Source organism: Pogoniulus pusillus, chromosome 6, assembly GCF_015220805.1.
Source record: "Pogoniulus pusillus isolate bPogPus1 chromosome 6, bPogPus1.pri, whole genome shotgun sequence".
NCBI lineage: Eukaryota > Metazoa > Chordata > Aves > Piciformes > Lybiidae > Pogoniulus > Pogoniulus pusillus.
In genome coordinates this window covers 33,292,513-33,310,652 of record NC_087269.1, presented here as the reverse complement: position 1 = coordinate 33,310,652, position 18,140 = coordinate 33,292,513, and the positions used below count along the sequence as shown (strand labels likewise).

General features: G+C 41.1%; 1 protein-coding gene across 2 annotated transcripts in view; it reads right to left on the bottom strand.

Annotated features, from left to right (window-relative positions):
• Positions 1-18,140, bottom strand: part of BICC1 (BicC family RNA binding protein 1) — a 128,057-nt gene that overhangs the window by 31,913 nt on the left and 78,004 nt on the right. For both annotated transcript variants that reach the window (XM_064145140.1, XM_064145141.1), the window contains exons 4-6: positions 4,099-4,178; positions 2,392-2,550; positions 725-778 (exon numbers count right to left, since the gene is read on the bottom strand). In XM_064145140.1, coding sequence (XP_064001210.1) covers positions 725-778; positions 2,392-2,550; positions 4,099-4,178 — 293 coding nt within the window. The remainder of the gene's footprint in view (positions 1-724; positions 779-2,391; positions 2,551-4,098; positions 4,179-18,140) is intronic.

Below are 18,140 nucleotides of genomic sequence, written 5' to 3'. Positions count from 1 at the left end.
CACAAATAGCTCAGCGTTTGTAAAACTTCCTGGAGAAGTCTCTTCTCTGACATGAATTAATTTGAGCTCTGAAATCAGTTACAAAGCTACATAAATATCAGCTTCCCTCATGACAGCCAAGACCAAGGCTGTGACAGTGGCATACCTGACTACAATAATGATGCATAAAGTTTCCAGAATGCATTACATTATGCCAGAATACATACAACAAGTCAAATCTACAAGGCAGGAAAGTGCTATGAGTGATGAATGGCACTGAATTCTACCCAATGCTTTACACAAATTAACACAGAAGTCAAATCTAGAAGGTAGGAAAGTGCTATGAGTGATGAATGGCGCTGAATTCTACCAACTGATTTACCCAAATTAAACAAACAATGGTTCAAAAGGCAAAAATTGACTTTCCCGGGCCACAGATTGACACAAATGCCCAAGCTACTACAGGCCATCTGTGAAGACTACATTAAGGTGCAAACTGTTCCATACTGTGTTTAAAAATACACCTTGCTTATACTGTAGACTTTCTTTTCAAGGCCCAGCTTTGGCCAGGATGGGAATCACTGCCTTTATAATATCATTTCTAGTTTACTCACACAAATACTCACATTTGTTTCTATATTTCTACCATCAGAAGACAGAGACAGACAACCCTAAAGTTGTCAAAACTTTGTTAGTTTTTCCCTTTCAGGTTTAAAGGGAACACTACAACAAAATAGTCTATTACCCGAATTCTGACTCTTGCAGACTCCACTCCAGCTGGCTGGCCGGCAATAGACACCTGCAAGAGCAAGAATATAGAAAACATAGCATCACATATTCAATGATGCAGTGGAAAAGTTATTCAGAAACCTGAGTTCTCATTTTAAAATTAAGCAAAACCCCAAACAGCAACTGTTTATTTCACTTTCAGACCTGATGACAACCTAATTATTCTCTAAAAGCAGCTGAAAACTACAATCAGTGTAACAGTTATGGGTCATAGACCATATAGTTTTAAGCAACTAGAAAAAGACAAACAATACCATTCTTGGGATCAAATAAGGAAATTACTACTGCATTCACCTGCTCAGCATGAATATTCAACCATAGTAGGTTTTCTTCAACTGTATTTTGCTTTAGCAGCCACTAGGATGCATGAGAAGAAATTCTTAATACAACAACTCAAGTGAACCAATATTCTGGTAATACTAACATGACAAAAGCTCCAGAAGTGAGATTCAATTACTTATTTTAAGGAAGTTTATTTTGCTAGCTATCCATCAAGTTTAGCTTTCAACTAAGCCACACTACAAACTAAAAGCAAGAAGTGAATCATTGTATGGCTTAGGTTGGAAGGGACCTTAGACATCATATATTCGAACCTCCCCACCACAGGCATGGGTGCATCTCAACTAGACTCAGCTGCTCAAGCCTCATCCAAGTCAGCCTTCAACACTCCCAGGGAGAAGGCATCCACAACCTCCCTGGGCAACCTATTCCAAAGGTCCACCACCCTCATACCGAAGAGCTTCTAAGACCTAGTCTAAACTTCTTCTCCCTCAGCTTCAAACCATTCCCCCTTGTCCTATTGCTAGACACTCTTATGAAAAGTCCCTCTCCAGCCTTCCTGCAGTATCCCCTCAGGCACTGAAAGGCAGCTCTAAGATCCCACTTGAGTCTTCTCTTAATTGAACAACCTCCAGCTCTCTGAGCCTACCCTCACAGCAGAGATGTTCCAGCCCTCAAGACGATCTTTGCCTTTTTCTGGACTCGCTCCAACAGCTCTGTGTCCTTTTTATGATATGGACACCAAATCTGGAGACAGAGCTCTTGCAAGAGCAGAGCAAAGGGGCAGAATCACATCTCTTGGCCTGCTGGCCACACTCCTTTTGGTGCAGCCCAGGATATGATTTGCCACCTGGGTTGCAAGAGCACACTGCCAGCTTATGGTGAGCCTCTCAATCAATACACCCATGACTCTTTCTTCAGAGCTACTGTTGACCTACTCTGCAACCAGCCTGGATTTGTGATTGGGACTGGCCTGACTTAGATGCAGGACCTTACTAAATGAAATCAGGTGCTGAATAGGAAAAAAAAACTATGCAGAAGCAGTGCTTTTTATACTGCTTCTCCACTACTCACACTAAGTTGTTGACTTCTGTATGCTCAAAATAATTTTATACTTTCAAACTGCTGAAGTGATTCATCAGACATCACAAATTGTTTCCATCTGTTTCTGAAGACTCGCTCACTTAAGAAGTCCCATGCTTTCCACACAGCGTAAACACAAAATCCTATTTCCCTGAGCATGAACTCACTGTCCCCAGAAAACCCAAGTGACGAAAGAGCTTCAGCAATGTTACACTCTGAGGAATTACAGTATAAATGAATTCAGCATTAAACAATACATACTTGGTTGCTTTTCTCTGCTTGATTATTCCTATTCGAGTCTGGAAAATGGATATGGCATCCTGTTTGCTCCATCACTTTTTTAATATTATTGCCACCTTTACCTATCACATGAGAATGTTCTGTATGTGAAACATCCATCTTCAAGGTTACACGATTGCTCTGGAAGTCAAGCACATACGGTTAGATTTGTTCGCAGCAGAACCTGAGTATTTTAGAGTAATCGGAGTTCAAGAATGACATTCAAAATTACATTTCCAAAGCAGTTTTTGCTGTGGCTAAACTGAATTAGCTTCTACTCAAATAAAATGTTTTTAATACAGACCACAGGCAGATGATAAACTATTTATCCTTTCTTTCCAATGAGGAAATTACATGGAAATAAAATTTTATGAAGATACATCTTCATGAAGTGTCTAAGGTTTTGAAAATGTGCCCTAGCCTTTATCAAGTCTGACTTAAATGTCCTTCTGCAATCCATTCTAATTTATTTCAATTGTGTGGTCTTGGCTTTTTCCCCTTCCTTTTTTATTTGCAGTCATACCTCCCTGCCTGACCTGAAGGAATCATGTGATGAAGACTGTGGCCTGTCAAAGCCATGTGACTTAAAAATCACAGGCTCCTTTCTCCAATGAGCCTAGAAATTTTTTCTGGTACATCCATTTTTAAGATATACAAACAACAGCTACAGCTGCTCTTAAAAACCATATTGTCAACAGTCTCCAGTAACATTCAACGTTGTTCTAAAAACGGAGTTTGCCACAGGAGCGTTCGTTTTGGCAGGCTGGTGTAGAACTGTGCAGAAGCCATGCCTAGTGCCCCAAAAGAATGGCTATGGGATAGCACGTGAGACTCCTGTCTAAAGACCATATCTTCCAGAAATTTTAGTCATAGAATGTCTTAAGTTACAAGGGATCTCAGAGATGATGTGCTCCAACCTCCTCACCATGGGCAAGGATGCCTCTCAACTAGATTTGGCTGCTCAAGGCCTCATCCAACTTGGCCTTCAACACCCCCAGGGAGAAGGCATTCACAACCTCCCTGGACAATCTGTTCCAGAGTCTTATCACCCTTGTAACAAAGAACTTCTTCCTAAGATCCAGCCTAAACCTACACTCTCTCAGCTTCAAACCATCCCCTTGTCCTTCTGCTAGACATCCATCTAGAAAGTCTCTGTCCAGCCTGCTGTAGGACCCCTTCAGGTACTGGAAGGCAGCTCTAAGGTTCCCCTAGTGTCTTCTCTCCAGGCTGAATAACCTTAGCTCCCTCAGCAAAACCTCACAACAATCTTTGTGTTTCTGAGTGTAAGAAGGCAACAACAGTTCAAAATAGAACTGCATAAATGTTCCTAATATTGAACTCCAGACAAACAAAATTTTAGTTTCACTGAAGTAGCTGCTCAGTGTCCCTGTTTACAGGGAAGCTGTTTTGTCAGATGTTAAACAAAATCCCCAATCCAACAAACAAGCTATGTGTTTTTCAAGCCACATGGCTGGAAATACTATTTCTATGTAGTTTAATTCTGGAAATGTTTCCTAAAGCAAGAATTCTCATGTAGCATGTTTAAATATGTCCAAATATCAACATCCAGAAGGAATGTACTGGAGACTAAGTCGAAATATTAACCAGTGCCTTCAGTTTGAATGAGCCCACCTAAAGAGATCCATTTCACCACAAAATATTAAGGTGGCATTCTAAATAATCTCTTACTTTTGAGTCCAAGACAGACATGATTTTCTCTTTCGCTTCTTTAACATTTTCCTTTTTTCCAGAGACTTTAATATGGGGATCTACAAAGAAGTAAACACTTGTAAGAAAAATAGAGTAAAACAGCTATTAAACATTTCCTCACTGTTTACATATAATTGAATCAATTTCTTACAGTTCAACTGTATCACCAACCTTTGGCATTCACATAAAAACCTAATTTGTTATTCCATCCCTTCAACCCCACTCCGAGAATTATGAGATGAGTTTATTAAACATGATAACCAATCTAAAACAAAGAGAAATCCATCTCAAATGTGTATCACAGCATTATCATAGAATCAACCAGGTTGGAAGAGACCTCCAAGATTATCCAGTCCAACCTAGCACCCAGCCCTAGCCAGTCAACTAGACCATGGCACTAAGTGCCTCAGACAGGCTTTTCCTGAACACCTCCAGGGACAGTAAACTCCACCACCTCCCTGGGCAGCCCATTCCAACACCAATCACTCTCTCTGCCAACAACTTCCTCCTAACATCCAGCCTAGACCTACCCTGTCACAACTTGAAACTGTGTCCCCTTGTTCTGTTGCTGGTTGCCTGGCAGAAGAGACCAACCCCCACCTGGCTACAACCTCCCTTCAGGTAGTTGTAGACAGCAATGAGGGCAGCCCTGAGCCTCCTCTTCTCCAGGCTAAACACCCCCAGCTCCCTCAGCCTCTCCTCATAGGGTTTGTGTTCCAGGCCCCTCACCAGCTTTGTCGCCCTTCTCCGGACATGTTCCAGCACCTCAACATCTCTCTTGAATTGAGGGGCCCAGAATTGGACACAGTACTCAAGGTGTGGCCTGATCAGCACTGAGTACAGAGGAAGAACAACCCCCCTCGTCCCACTGGCCACACTGTTCCTGATCTAGGCCAGGATACCATTGGCTTTCTTGGCCACCTGGGCACACTGATGGCTCATCTTCAGCCTACTGGTACCCCCAGGTCCCTTTCTTCCTGGCTGCTTTCCAGCCACTCCGTCCCCAGCCTGTAGAGCTGCTTGGGGTTGTTGTGGCCAAAGTGCAGAACCCTGCACTTGGCCTTGTTAAATCTCATCCCATTGACCTCTGCACACCCATCCAGCCTGTCTAGGTCCCTCTGCAGGGCAATGAATCAATTACTTAGCTACACCACTATGTCTTCTCACATATAACAAGAGGACAACTGATAGCCTTACTAAAAGTTAACATAGACAATGTAAAAGAAAAACTCTCAGACTCTTCAGTTCATTGTGTTTAATTGGTCTGTACAACTATCCCTAGCAGTTTTAACCTGGCAATAAAGGTGCCTGCCTCCATTGGAAGTTCTTTTATTGAAGTTATTAAATCAAATTTATAAAACACTTTTATAACCAAATCTCCAAAGTCTCAAGTACACAAATTAGTATTTGGCACTAAGCCAAGAGCAACACCATTTGCTAACAAGTTTTGCCCAGTGAGATCCAAAATACTGCTTCCACAGCACGGTTCAGTTTGCAGTACAATTTTAGACCACTGTCCTATAATAGGAGTTGTGCTGAATCACCAGGCACAACTCTGCATCGTGGACTACACACTTGGTCAGAAAGTACAGAACTGACTTTGGAACTCAACCAAGTATCAATTATTTAAGTGCAAAAAAGGACACTTCATAGTCAGTTTAGCAGCACCACCTGGTGCCCAGAAGCATGAAGTGCCACGATGCGAAATGACTGTCAACATATCGATTTAATTCAAACCAAAACACCTCCAACTATCAGCCAACATTTCTAAGAACTAGAAACAACGATCTTATTTTGCAGGTGGTGCCTATTTATCTTTCCCCACTTCTTGAGTACTCTGCTCTATTGCAGAGTCTTTCTTACTGTGATGAAATGAACTGTTCTCAAAAAAAAAAAAGAATCATTCATTTTCTGGCCAGTGAATTAATCTAATTTATTATGCTAGACAGATGCTTTCAATTTATGTTATATAAAAGTAAATACACTCTCAATGGCAAGTAAAAGCATAAATGCAACACAACATATTTGCCTTTCCCACCGTCTCATTTCACTACTGAAGAAATTCCAAATACTACAATTTTGGGTTGTAAACCTGTTGCACTCAACTGAAAATTGGAACTGTTTAAGCCATGCCTGGATAATCATTCCAACAAACATCCAAAAAAAAAAAAAAGCCCTTTTCATTTTTACTGCTGAGAAGTTCTGAGCACATTCAGCTGGGGATACAGAAAAGCTGAGGGAACACAGGATTCTCTGCCAATTTTCATGAAAGTCAAGGAAAAAAATGCAGCATTTTGAATTCTGAGAAACAGATATATTTCATTTTTAAAAAAAAGGGGGGGAAAAAAAGCTGTGGTCACAAAACCATGGCACACGCAGAGAATCTAGGAGCTCCAAAAATCTGCTGCTTCAGCCTTTTCACAATGGAGCGAAGCAAAGACAAAACAACACAACCCCAAACCCCCAAAATGGTCTTAAGGGCATTTTTTCTTTCTTTTTTTTTTTCATTTGACAGTAAGACATGTGATTCTAATGCGTTTAAGCTGTGGGGATGTTTGAAGTGGATGTCGCAGGCAGAGACTCCCAGAAGCAGATTCTAGCAGACTATGTGCCCTCCAAGTCCTCTGAAGAGACAACCAGTGAAAACACAGAACCAGAGCACCACTTCGGGGTTGATTTTCACATATTTGTAAACATTCTACTTCAACAGCCATTTGGTTACAAGTATGAAAAAGATCTGAAACCAAGCTTAGAAGCCAAGAAGATGACTACCAATCTGTAACAGTATCTGCTGAGCCATGAGTGAAAACGCATTTTAGAATACCAATTTTTATCACTCCTTATCTGCTTTGGGCTTCTCTTTCTTGTTGTCACTGACATCTTCAGCAACAACAACAACAACAAATCTTGTATTTCTACAACTAACCTTTCTATTTGCCTGCTTCAAACAACAAAAGCAAGGAAAAATCCACAAAGCAAAAAAACTCATTGACAAGACACAGGACTAACAATCTCTTCCAACAGATCCTAGATATCCTCGCCTTCCTTGATGACTATTCAGTGACACTGCAGCTGTTAAAGGATATGAAGCTCATTTTCTCTTAACAGAATTCTTCCTTTCAGACTTGCACACTTTCCTTCAAGGAAGCACACTTCAGACATGACATCCACATGGAAATTTAGCATGAGCAGAGTTATGTGCAGCTAATAGTTCTTTTAAATGCTTTGAACTGGCTTTGCAGGATTTCAAAGTACATTAAAATTACGTGTGATCTGCAGGAAAACAGATACCCTACTAATACTAACTCAACTACCAGACCACCTCAAATTCATTAAAAAAAAAAATCAGAGAGGCAATTAGATGACAAACTGATTTCCTGCATATTACAGAGCTTTAAATCTCTCCAATATAGCTCTCTATGGAATTGATCCACTCACCTGCATTACTGTACCTCTGTAAAAAGGCAGAACAGTGGAAAACCCTGTGCTCTAATTGATGAGCAGTTTCAGTCTCACAGATTAGTTTCTGCCACTGGAATTCACTGGTTCTTGTTCTATCTTCCCCGCCACTCCCCCTAGATTGCAGAATTTGTACTGCACAAGAGCACTGTCCAGTACAAGCCCAGATATCCTTACCCAATCACTTAGCATATCAGCTCTTTTTCTGAGCCCAACCCTAGGTACTGTCATCTGACCAATCGTTAAGAAAAATATGCTAGAGAAGCTGCCTGCTTTTTTGCCTTGCTAAATCATTTCTAAGTAAAGGACAGATTCTGTTTTTAATCAGCACACCACAGACAGACTTAACAGGAGATAATCAACACAGAATTTTCTCCCAAGCTTCCTGCAAAGCCAGTGCAAATTTGTCTTCACTTGACCTCAAATGACTGCTGAGGAAAGAAAACCTGTTCAGGTTCCACCAGTCATTCACCCTCAGCTTTCTGGTTAATCAGAACTATTTTGTGGAAACATCCAAAACCAAATAGCAGCTGAAAACTGTTTTCAGGAGCAGGAATGAAATCACTACATAAGGTCTTTGTGCATCAATCTGTGGGAGTAATTAAAACAGTTGACTTTGGATTTGTGAATGTTTTCTGAAGCTGTTGCCACCAATAAGGAGCCAAATACATTAAAAACCGTTCCAAACAATTTATTATTTCTTGGAACCAAAAACTTAGGCTGTTCAGTACTTGCATATGCCAAGTGATGTCTCTCTGCTATTGTGTTTACATTAGAGAAAGTTGAATATAATTTTCCCCCTTGTCATCTACTTTTCAGGTGCAACAATTTCTTGTGTTGATTAACAATCACATTTTTTACATGAGCAAAGAAATTACTACACTGCCTTAATACTAAGACAAGTTGGATAAAGCTCTGCCTTTAACATTTGAAATACCTACTGGGTACAGCCATAGCAGTTCATCTTCCAAGCCCAAACCAAGATAAAAGTCACAAAGTAACTGTGATAAAGACTCAGGCACATAGGTACAGAAAGTGTAATGTATTTATAGTACTGCCAATACTGAGAAATATTAAATCAACCCCCAGGCAGTGTCTAGACTGACCTAAATTGATCACAGCACCTGTACAAAGCCTTAAATGGATACACTGAAGACCAACTGACTCCCATGCAAATTGTTCTTGCTGCAACAGAGGCCAGAACGATGTCATTTTTGTGCAGGTGTTGACCAGACAGAGCACTGGAGTGAGGGGCTGAGGGGGAACCAGAAGTAAACAAGTATCTTGTTTCCTCCCTCTCCCCTCTTATTTTTTGGTAAGCTGGTAGTACACTTGAAGTAGAACTAGCATTGACTACCACTAATGAAGAAATGAGACACCAAAGCCTCACTATTTGTAAAGTCAGAACAAAGCTCTTCAATAGAAATCTGTGTGCTGAAAACATAAGGCTCTAATACTTGTATTTAAAGTGTGGTATCAGAAATGGGAAAGTATTTCTACTCATGACTGGTGTCTTGCAAAATATAAAGTGTCATTTTACAGCAGTCTATCTCTTCATCAACTGTGATGGAAAGTATCTTCTTCCTTAATAGAAAAGATAAACTTAATTTGAACAGATTATTTGAACAGATTTCCCTTCCTTACCCCACCCTCTTCTCAAGAATGAGGGAATATTTAAAGTTATACAACAGAAAACGCTGGAAGTTTTTCCCAACAGTCTTCACTTTGCCAGACTTCTGCCTTCAAGTGTTCTGTTTTTTTTAATTGCTCCCACCCTCAAATTCCTCACTCCACACTTTGGCTTAGTTTTCACCTCCTCTGCCTTTGTCCACAGCTCTAACAGGAAGCCTCCAGCTTTTTCAGCTACTGTTGTGTGCAACATGTCAGTAAACAAAACAGGCCTCCAAGCAAAAATGTTTGTGCAAGTGTAAATGCATCCACACCAGCTTTTGCCAGACAAGAAGAAATTCAAATAATTAAGCCACTTAAGTGCATAGGCCTCAGAATTCAGGCATTACATTTAATGGCCAAGCAAGCTCTTCAGACCACAGCTATGCATCTAGCTTGTTTACAGATTGGACAGACTTTAAGTTACACAAACACCATTACTCTAAAAATAGTTAGACAACTGGGCAACATCAGGGTAGATGATAGTCACTCTTAGTAAGCAGCTGATTAGGGTTTGGGTAGGTCATAAGTATTATTGAGCCATTCCAAGGGAAAAAATGTCAAGAAACCAACTATTAAGGACAGGTTCTGCCAATATCTGCTCATGAATTACTGGCCCAATCACATGGAGCTCTATAAGAAGTCAGAATAAAAAGAGAACGCTCTTATATTCAAACAGTGAGTATCTAATTCAGCCTACAACACAGTGTCTATAAAACATGTGAATTCCTCAAAAAGTTCAAGTAGGATTTCCCACTAACATGGAAAAAAAAGAATAATTGAATTGAAAATGCATTTAAGGCTTTTAAATAAAATAGGAAATGCTGTGTATACAGTTGTTAGACTGTATATTCACTGACCAAACTAAGATGGATTGCAGACAGTCAGAAAGACTTGAAATAGGCTCAACTCACTCCCATGGAGAAGAAATACCAAGGCTAAAAGCATGCAGAAAATGCTCTTGATTAAGGGCATATGCAAAGTGATTGGGTTGAATAAGAAAGGAAATTTGCCACTTGGGCACTTGTTGCTGTTGGCTTATCAGTTGAAAAAAAATCTTACCCTCTCTCCAATTCACCACTGTGAACTTCACCTCCCACTATCTAAAACCACAGAAGGTGAAACAACAACAACCATTGACCAATATCTACTCATGCATTAAGGCAGAACGCAATGAATGCACTCCTGATGTAGACACTGCATATCCTCAGACACACCATTCAATGAGGTATTTTTCACTCAGGTTCAGATTTTTACATAGTTCAAATTAGACTACAGCATCCTCATCTCCAAATGAGTTCGCAAGTAGCTAACTTGGTTGGGTAGGCTTAATCAAAAGCCTGCTTAAAGCATCATGAAACCTAACAGGGGCTGCAAGTAATTATAGTGTCTTCACAGCAGACGTATCCTGAGGCTCTGGACACTCCAGTGGATGTATTTGTTGTGGACAGACAGATGATTATGAAATATCCTTGGGAAAAAGCTAGAACCACTGCCGACATATGCACACACATTGGAAACATTCTTTGTTTTTCCAGAACTTTCTGACTCTTAACTTTCTCCCTTACTGGCATGTAATTCTAAACCACCTTTAAAAAGAGTTTCTGTCCAAATCAGAATATGGGAAGGAAGCAGAGATAAAGTTAATACTTCACAGAAAGAATCACAGAGTGGCTTACTTTGGAAGGGACCTTGGAGATCAGAGTAGGCTCTAATCTTCTCACCATGGGCAGGGATACTTCTCAACTAGACTCAGCTGCTCAAGGTCTCATTCAACCCAGCCTTGAACATCCTCAGGGAGGAGACATCCACAATCTTCCTGGGAAGTCTATTCCAGAGTCCCACCACCCTTACTTCCTAAGATCCTGTTTAAACTTAGTCTCCCTCAGGTTAATACCATCCTGCCTTGTCCTATGGCTAGACACCCTTATGAAAAGTCCCTCTCTCCAGCTTTTCTGTAGATACCCTTCAGGTACTAGAAGGCAGATATAAGCTTCCCCTGGAGTCTTCTGTTCTCTAGGCTGAACAACCCCAGCTCACTTAGCCTACCCTCATAGCAGAAGTATTTCAGCCCTTGGATCATCTTTGTGGCCCTCCTCTGGACTCACTCCAACAGCTCTATGCCTTCCTTCTGATGGAGATACCAGAAGCAGATACAGCAATGAAAGTGGGGGTCTCACACAAACAGAGCAAAAAATATTTGTTGCACTGCTTCTGCCACAGCTCCAAGGGAAGCAGTTCATATGCAGCCCTCTGCACTGTTCACATTTTGGTTGCTCTTCTGTAGTCCTTTGAGGGTCATTTAAGTATCAGAGCACTGCTTTTCAATGCATGTGGTGGTGAAACCTACTTCACCCTCTTTACATTCTCCACCATCTATAAAATCAGGTACAAATATATATCCACAGAAACACAGATATGCTTATGGAGACTGGGTGAAACAACAACCTTAACACAAAAATATTACACCAAAAGCCTCTTTTCTCAAAGATTTCATACTTTAAACCTTCTAACAGGCTAAATAAAATGGCTTAAGTGAAGCATCAGTTTGATGTAATCTCAAACAAAAACCCTAATAAATACGATGTGCCATTCTACATCAAATCACAGCTGAATCCCACATTTAGGTCTCTCAGTAGCTTTGAAACATCCCAGCACAACACTGAAGATTAACGTTCACAACTCCCAGAATGAAGTGAAATTAGCCAGACACATCAGGTAAGCTTTAAAACAAAAATAATATGTATTACCTGTACAACTTATTATTTTTGGAGAAATAAAGTACTGAAGACTGGATTTCGGACCCAGTGACAGAAGAAATGAAGTTGAAAAGACTTCTCTTAAAGCATCAACAAAGAGGTAAGACAGGGAAGAGGCAACAGCATATGGCAATTTTAGCAGTAAAGCGACCAGATTTGAAGGGAGGAAGGGAAGGCCAAGGTAGAGAAGAAAAACCACCTGAAAAGAAGAAACGAGAATGAATTAATTGTCATCAGCCAGAGACTCCATTTCAGTTAGACAATTTCAGTTTCTTAGCACCATGATTAGCTTCAATTCCTTACTTTTTCTGAAAGAGTTCAGTAGACACATTTTACAAATGCATTCAGGCACTAAACCACACAAGTCAGGCTGCAATTGTGCTACTTCTTGGGCAGGTGCTCTTCAGCCCTTAGCCTAAGCAGACACTCAAAGTAAGGGATCTCTCTGCAGAACACAAAACCTGTTATGTCTTTTTGTTTTTCACCATGGAACCAATCATTTCACAAGTCAGTACTCAAAGGTCTGTTGCCATCGTATCTCAAAGTACTAATGCAGAAACACAATGTCTAGGACAGAAAAGAAACAAAGGGAAGCAAAAAATCTTTGATATTATAAGATAGATCTAGTGAAAGACTTAAAAGCAGTCTACAACAACCCTATCCAAAACAATATTACATCTCCACTGCACATATACACCTAATAACTTCCATGAGTAAGCCTTGAGACAATTTCAGTTTCTTACACACAAACAAGCACACAGAAAAGGTAAAACAGTGACAATGTTGTTATGGAAAAGCCATCCAGGAAGCATCAAGAAGAGTGTGGCAAGCAGGTGAAGGAAGATTTTCCTCTCCCTCTACTCTGCCTGGTGAAGTCTCATTTAGAGTACTGTATTCAGTTCTAGGCTCCTCAGTCCACAAGGCACATGGAGCTGCTTGAGAGTGTACAGTAAAGAATTACAAAGATGATTATGAGACAAGAACATCGCTCTTCTGAAGAAAGACTGAGGAACTTGGGACTTTTCAGACTAGAGAAGACTGTATGGGGATCTTGTAAATGTTCCAAATGCAGGTGACAGGAGGATGGGACCATTCTATTTCCAGTGGTGCCCAAAGACAGGACAAGAGGTAATGGGTACAAACCCGAACATGGGAAATTCCATCTAAACATGAGTATGAACTTCTTTACTTAGAGGGAGGTAGAGCACTGGAACAGGCTGCCCAGAGAGGTGCTGGTATCCTCCAAAATCTGTCTGGACACCATCCTATATAACCTGCTCTAGCTGAACATGCCCTGTCAGGGGGGTTGGACTCAATCTCCATAGATTCCTTCCAAGCCCTACTCAATCATAGAATCAGTCAGGGTTGGAAGGGACCACAAGGATGATCTAGTTCCAGCTCCCCTGTCACAGGCAGGGACACCCTACCCTAGATCAGGCTGGCCACAGCCTCATCCAGCCTGGCCTTAAACACCTCCAGGGATGGGGCCTCAGCTGCCTTCCTTGGAAACCCATTGCAGGCTCTCACCGCTCTCATGCTGAACAACTTCCTCCTCACCTTCATCTTTGCTCCATTCCCCCTAGTCCTGTCACTCCCTGACAGCCAAAAAAGTCCCCCCTCAGCTTTTTTGTAGGCCCCCTACAGACACTGGAAGGCCACAATAAAGTGGCCTATTCTACAGTATCTGCCCCATGAGCCTTAACAGCTGCCTCAGCCTAAACCTTCTTTGCAAACTCACCCACACCCAAATCCGACCTCACTTACTTTGCTGTCTTCCTCATTATTGCTGTGTCTTTTAATCTCTTACTGCTCTGATGCATACTACTGAATAACATGAATTTCCTGCTAGTATTGGAAATTCTTCTGTGCCTGGAACAGGAGGGTGCAGCAAGCCTCCAGCAAAGACCACTACTCCACTAGGTGTGCCTGAACAAACAGGACAAAGAGAATCAGCAAGTCTAACAAAACTTTAACAGTTCTAAGTTTAGTATCAATAGCTAAGTAGTCCCTTAAAAGAGACCTCAAATGCAAGTAGGTCATATTTGCTGCCTCTTTTGTCTTTTAATACACATGACAGAAATGACAACCTCATTACTGCTGTGCCTTTTAAGGTCTTATTGCTCTGACTGCATACTACTGAGTAACCTGAATTTCAGAGGATCACAGGGTATTAGGGCTTGGAAAGGATCCAAAGAGATCATCGAGTTCACCCCCCCGCTGCCAGAGCAGGGCCACACAACCTAGCACAGCTCCTGCAAGTAGTGGAAATTACTCTGTGCCTGGAAGAGGAGGGTGAAGCAAGCCTCCAGCAAAGACCACTCCACTAGGTATACCTGAACCAACAGGACAAACAGAATTGACAAGTCTACCAAAGCTTTAACAGTTCTAAACTTAATATCAACTTAATGGCTGAGTAGTCTCACAAAAGAGACCTCAAATGCAAGCAGATTATATTTGCTGCCTTTACTGTCTTTTAATGACCAGACAGAAATAACATTACTTAGCATAGACAGATGCTAAGGAAGAAGCAACATCCTCTATTCTCTTTTTGAAGCTATCAGGTGCCACTTATTTTCATTTTGATACAGGAAGTTAGACCATTGCCACACACATTACATTCCTACACCTTATGATTGAAATCTGAAGTACTAGCTATTACTTAGCACTTCAGAAGTTATGATATTAAGCAGATGTAGTTTAACTCAACGTTTGCTGATTGTTATCGACCCGTTTCTGCCATTCACTGACCAATTTTCTTCCAAAATTTCATTTTGAAAAAGCACAAAGTGTTATTTTAAATTTCATTTCAGTTTTGAAACCAGCCAGCATAGAAATGAAACAGATTTTTCCATGCAGCACTGCTGTGCAGGATGAAAGAATTAAAAAAAAGGCAGAGAGGGAAAGTACTGTGTCCATCTTCTGCATAAATCTATTAATGATTCACCTCATCATGAAAAAAGGCACCTGATGGAAATAATTTATGACAGCTGAAAAGGTCAGGATGCTTTTGTACAAAGAAATGTTTAATGTGAATGTGGAATTACACATTTTAAGTACAACATAATGTACCATAATCTGTGTTCATATGACACTGCAACAGTGATTACTCTCATTCACTGATTCTAAATGATGCAGTTTGCATCTCTTGTGGGAAGCAAACCTTCATCTCCTGAAGATCAGTGACCTACTTATAACCTTCTACTTTTCTTTAGGGAGGGGTTCATAGCAAGTAAACAATAAACTGCCCACACTATTCCTCTGCAAGTGTAATTTCTTTGTGATGTATTTAAATACCTGAAAGGTAATAACCACAGAACATTAGGGGCTGGAAGTGACCTCCAGAGATCGAATCCAACACCCCTGCCAAAGCAGGACCACCTAGGGCAGGCCACACAGGAACACATCCAGGTAGACATTCCACAACCTCTCTGGGCAGCCTGTTCCAGTGCTCTGTCGCCCCCACCATAAAGAAATGTCTCCTCATGTTGAGGTGGAGCGTCTTGTGTCCTAGTTTGTACCCATTATTCCTTGTCCTATCACTGACCACCACCAAAGAGACTGGCAATTTCATTCCTGACAGCCACCTACTCAGATATTTATTGACATTGATAATATCATCCTTCTCTCCTCAAGATGAAGCAGTCCCAAGTCTGTCAAATGTTGCCTTTTAAATCAGGAAATCATCACCTAAGCTATTCTCAAACAAATTTTCTCTGCATCTCTTCTGTCCCTGTGTCTCTTTCCTGGATAGGGCTGGGGGATAGGTTGGACTGGATGATCTTCGAGGTCTCTTCCAACCTGGTCGATTCTATGATTCTATGAATAGCAAAACTCACCTCTGCACAATTAATTGCCTGTTGAGCATTTGTGTGATGCATACTTTAGCAGTCATTCTAATGACTTGCTTTTTCGTATGCCCCCAAATTGGGTTTAAACAAAGAGGTGGGAATTAGAGGGGAAGAGACGTTGAGGTACTGGAACATGTACAGAGAAGAGCAATGAAGCTGGTGAGGGGTCTGGAACACAGCCCTGTGAAGAGAGGCTGGGGGAGCTGGGGGTGTTCAGCATGGAGAAAAGAAGGCTCAGGGACAACCTAATTCCTCTCTATAACTACCTGAAGGGAGGCTGTAGCCAGGCAGGGGTTGGTCTCTTCTCTCAGGCAACCAGCAACTGAACAAGGGGACAGAGTCTCAAGGTGCGGCAGGGGAGGTATAGGTTGGATGTTAGGAGGAAGTTGTTCACAGAGAGAGTGATTGGCACTGGAATGGGCTGCCCAGGGAGGTGGTGGAGTTGCTGTCCCTGGAGATGTTGAAGAAAAGAGTGGATGAGGCACTTAGTGCCATGGTCTAGTTGACTGGATAGGGTTGATAGGCTGGACTGGATGATCTTGGAGGTTTCCTGCAACTTGTCTGATTCTATAGTGCAGTTTCTAGTTTACAAGTAAGCAGAGAACAGAGCACATTTTACGTTACCTGTTAATGGCTAGAAGCTCCTAAAAAAAATCCAAACTCAAACTCAGCTAAACTCAAGTTTTAAGTGAGAGACTGCAACAAATTTATACTCCCAAGTAACTTACTTCCAACAACAATAGTTTAGATTACTGCATTCCAGTGTTTGAAATGTCAGTTTTTACTCCAGTTACTACCAAGCACTCTCACTGTATGTTGACCCCCTTGATGATAATTCCCTTCACATTATAACTGTGTTCATATCTTGGCTCTCCCCTTTTTGCCCAAGTATAAGCAAATTGCTTTTCTACAGGAAAAGCACAGCAAGCCCTGGTCAGAAGTAGAAACTTCCAAATCTCTTTCTACACTTCTTAGAAGAATGAACATGGTTCAAGTCACTGATAGATATATTTTCTTTAAAGTACCATGTCCATTAGCTGGCTCCTTTGCTAACTAGACTTTGTTTCCTTAAAGCACTCAGAAATGTGACCAGAAGTGCCTTGCACCTTTTCCTGAGCCAAGGCAAATTCATGATTTTACATTTTTGCCTAGAATCACCATTTGTTGCAGTAGGCAGGCACTGGGCACAAAAGAATCAAAAAGCTGACTGCAAACAAGATCAAAGGCTCAAGCAAATGTGATGTCTGTGAAAGCTCCCAGTGTTCACCTACACTGCACGCAAAGAGGGGAGAATTAATTGATCTGTCTGGTTTCTGAAATTGCAGCAGCTCATATAAATACTCCAGTAAATGAAGTATTTGCTGCCAGCTGCTGGCACAAGGAATGCTGTCGATTTGTGCGTATTTAACTGCTCAGATTGAAAAGAATCAACATGAACTCCCATGGCCTAACTTCAAACATCCTGGAATAGTCTCTTCTCTTCATTAATTTATTGCAAAACAGGGAGAAGTCATCTATGCTTGGGTCAGCTCCTCCAGAGGAAACAAACAAGCCCCCCCCAAAAGCGAAATAAACAAACATGTGCTCTGAACACAGCAGTTGTCTCTTGTTTTGAAGTACACTACTCTAGGGTTTGGAGACTTTTTGCTCAGAGTATGTGAAACAGTATGCACTGGCAGTTTCTCATTTACAGAGAAAGTTAACAAAATGCAGATGTAGCTCATAATACAGCAACTGCAATACACGCTGCAATTAATCTGCATTCCAAACAATAAACACAACATCAGCAAGAGACTTGCTTTAACAAGTCTCCAAGTCAAACATATATTGATCGTCTTAGCAGCGCATTGCAGAAGATATTTACCTACTTGTGATAAAATAAGGAATAAACTGCAACAAGTAGTCTATAGGCAAACTCTGAATCTCAGCAGCAAGACAGCACCTGAAGTAAACACTTAAGAGAAGTTTTAAAACCACAGAGATTCTTTCCCTCAAAACACCCATGAGCCAAACACTGTGAGCAATTCTAGCTTAGTATCTCAGCTTTAGGAAAGCAGCCACTCACAAAAGACAGGCTAGATACTTTGTGTGTGCATGACTTCCAAACTGTAAACCAGGCAAATACTGTCAATCTTAGAATCATAGAATCACTGAGGCTAAGAAACCTCTTCAAGATTTTGCATCAATTCTCCAGCTGGTTTTGAGTGTAAATTGTGTTCTGTCACCTTGATGTCAGTTACAGATTCTCCAAATGCATGTTATCATTAATGAAAACACTGCCCAGCAT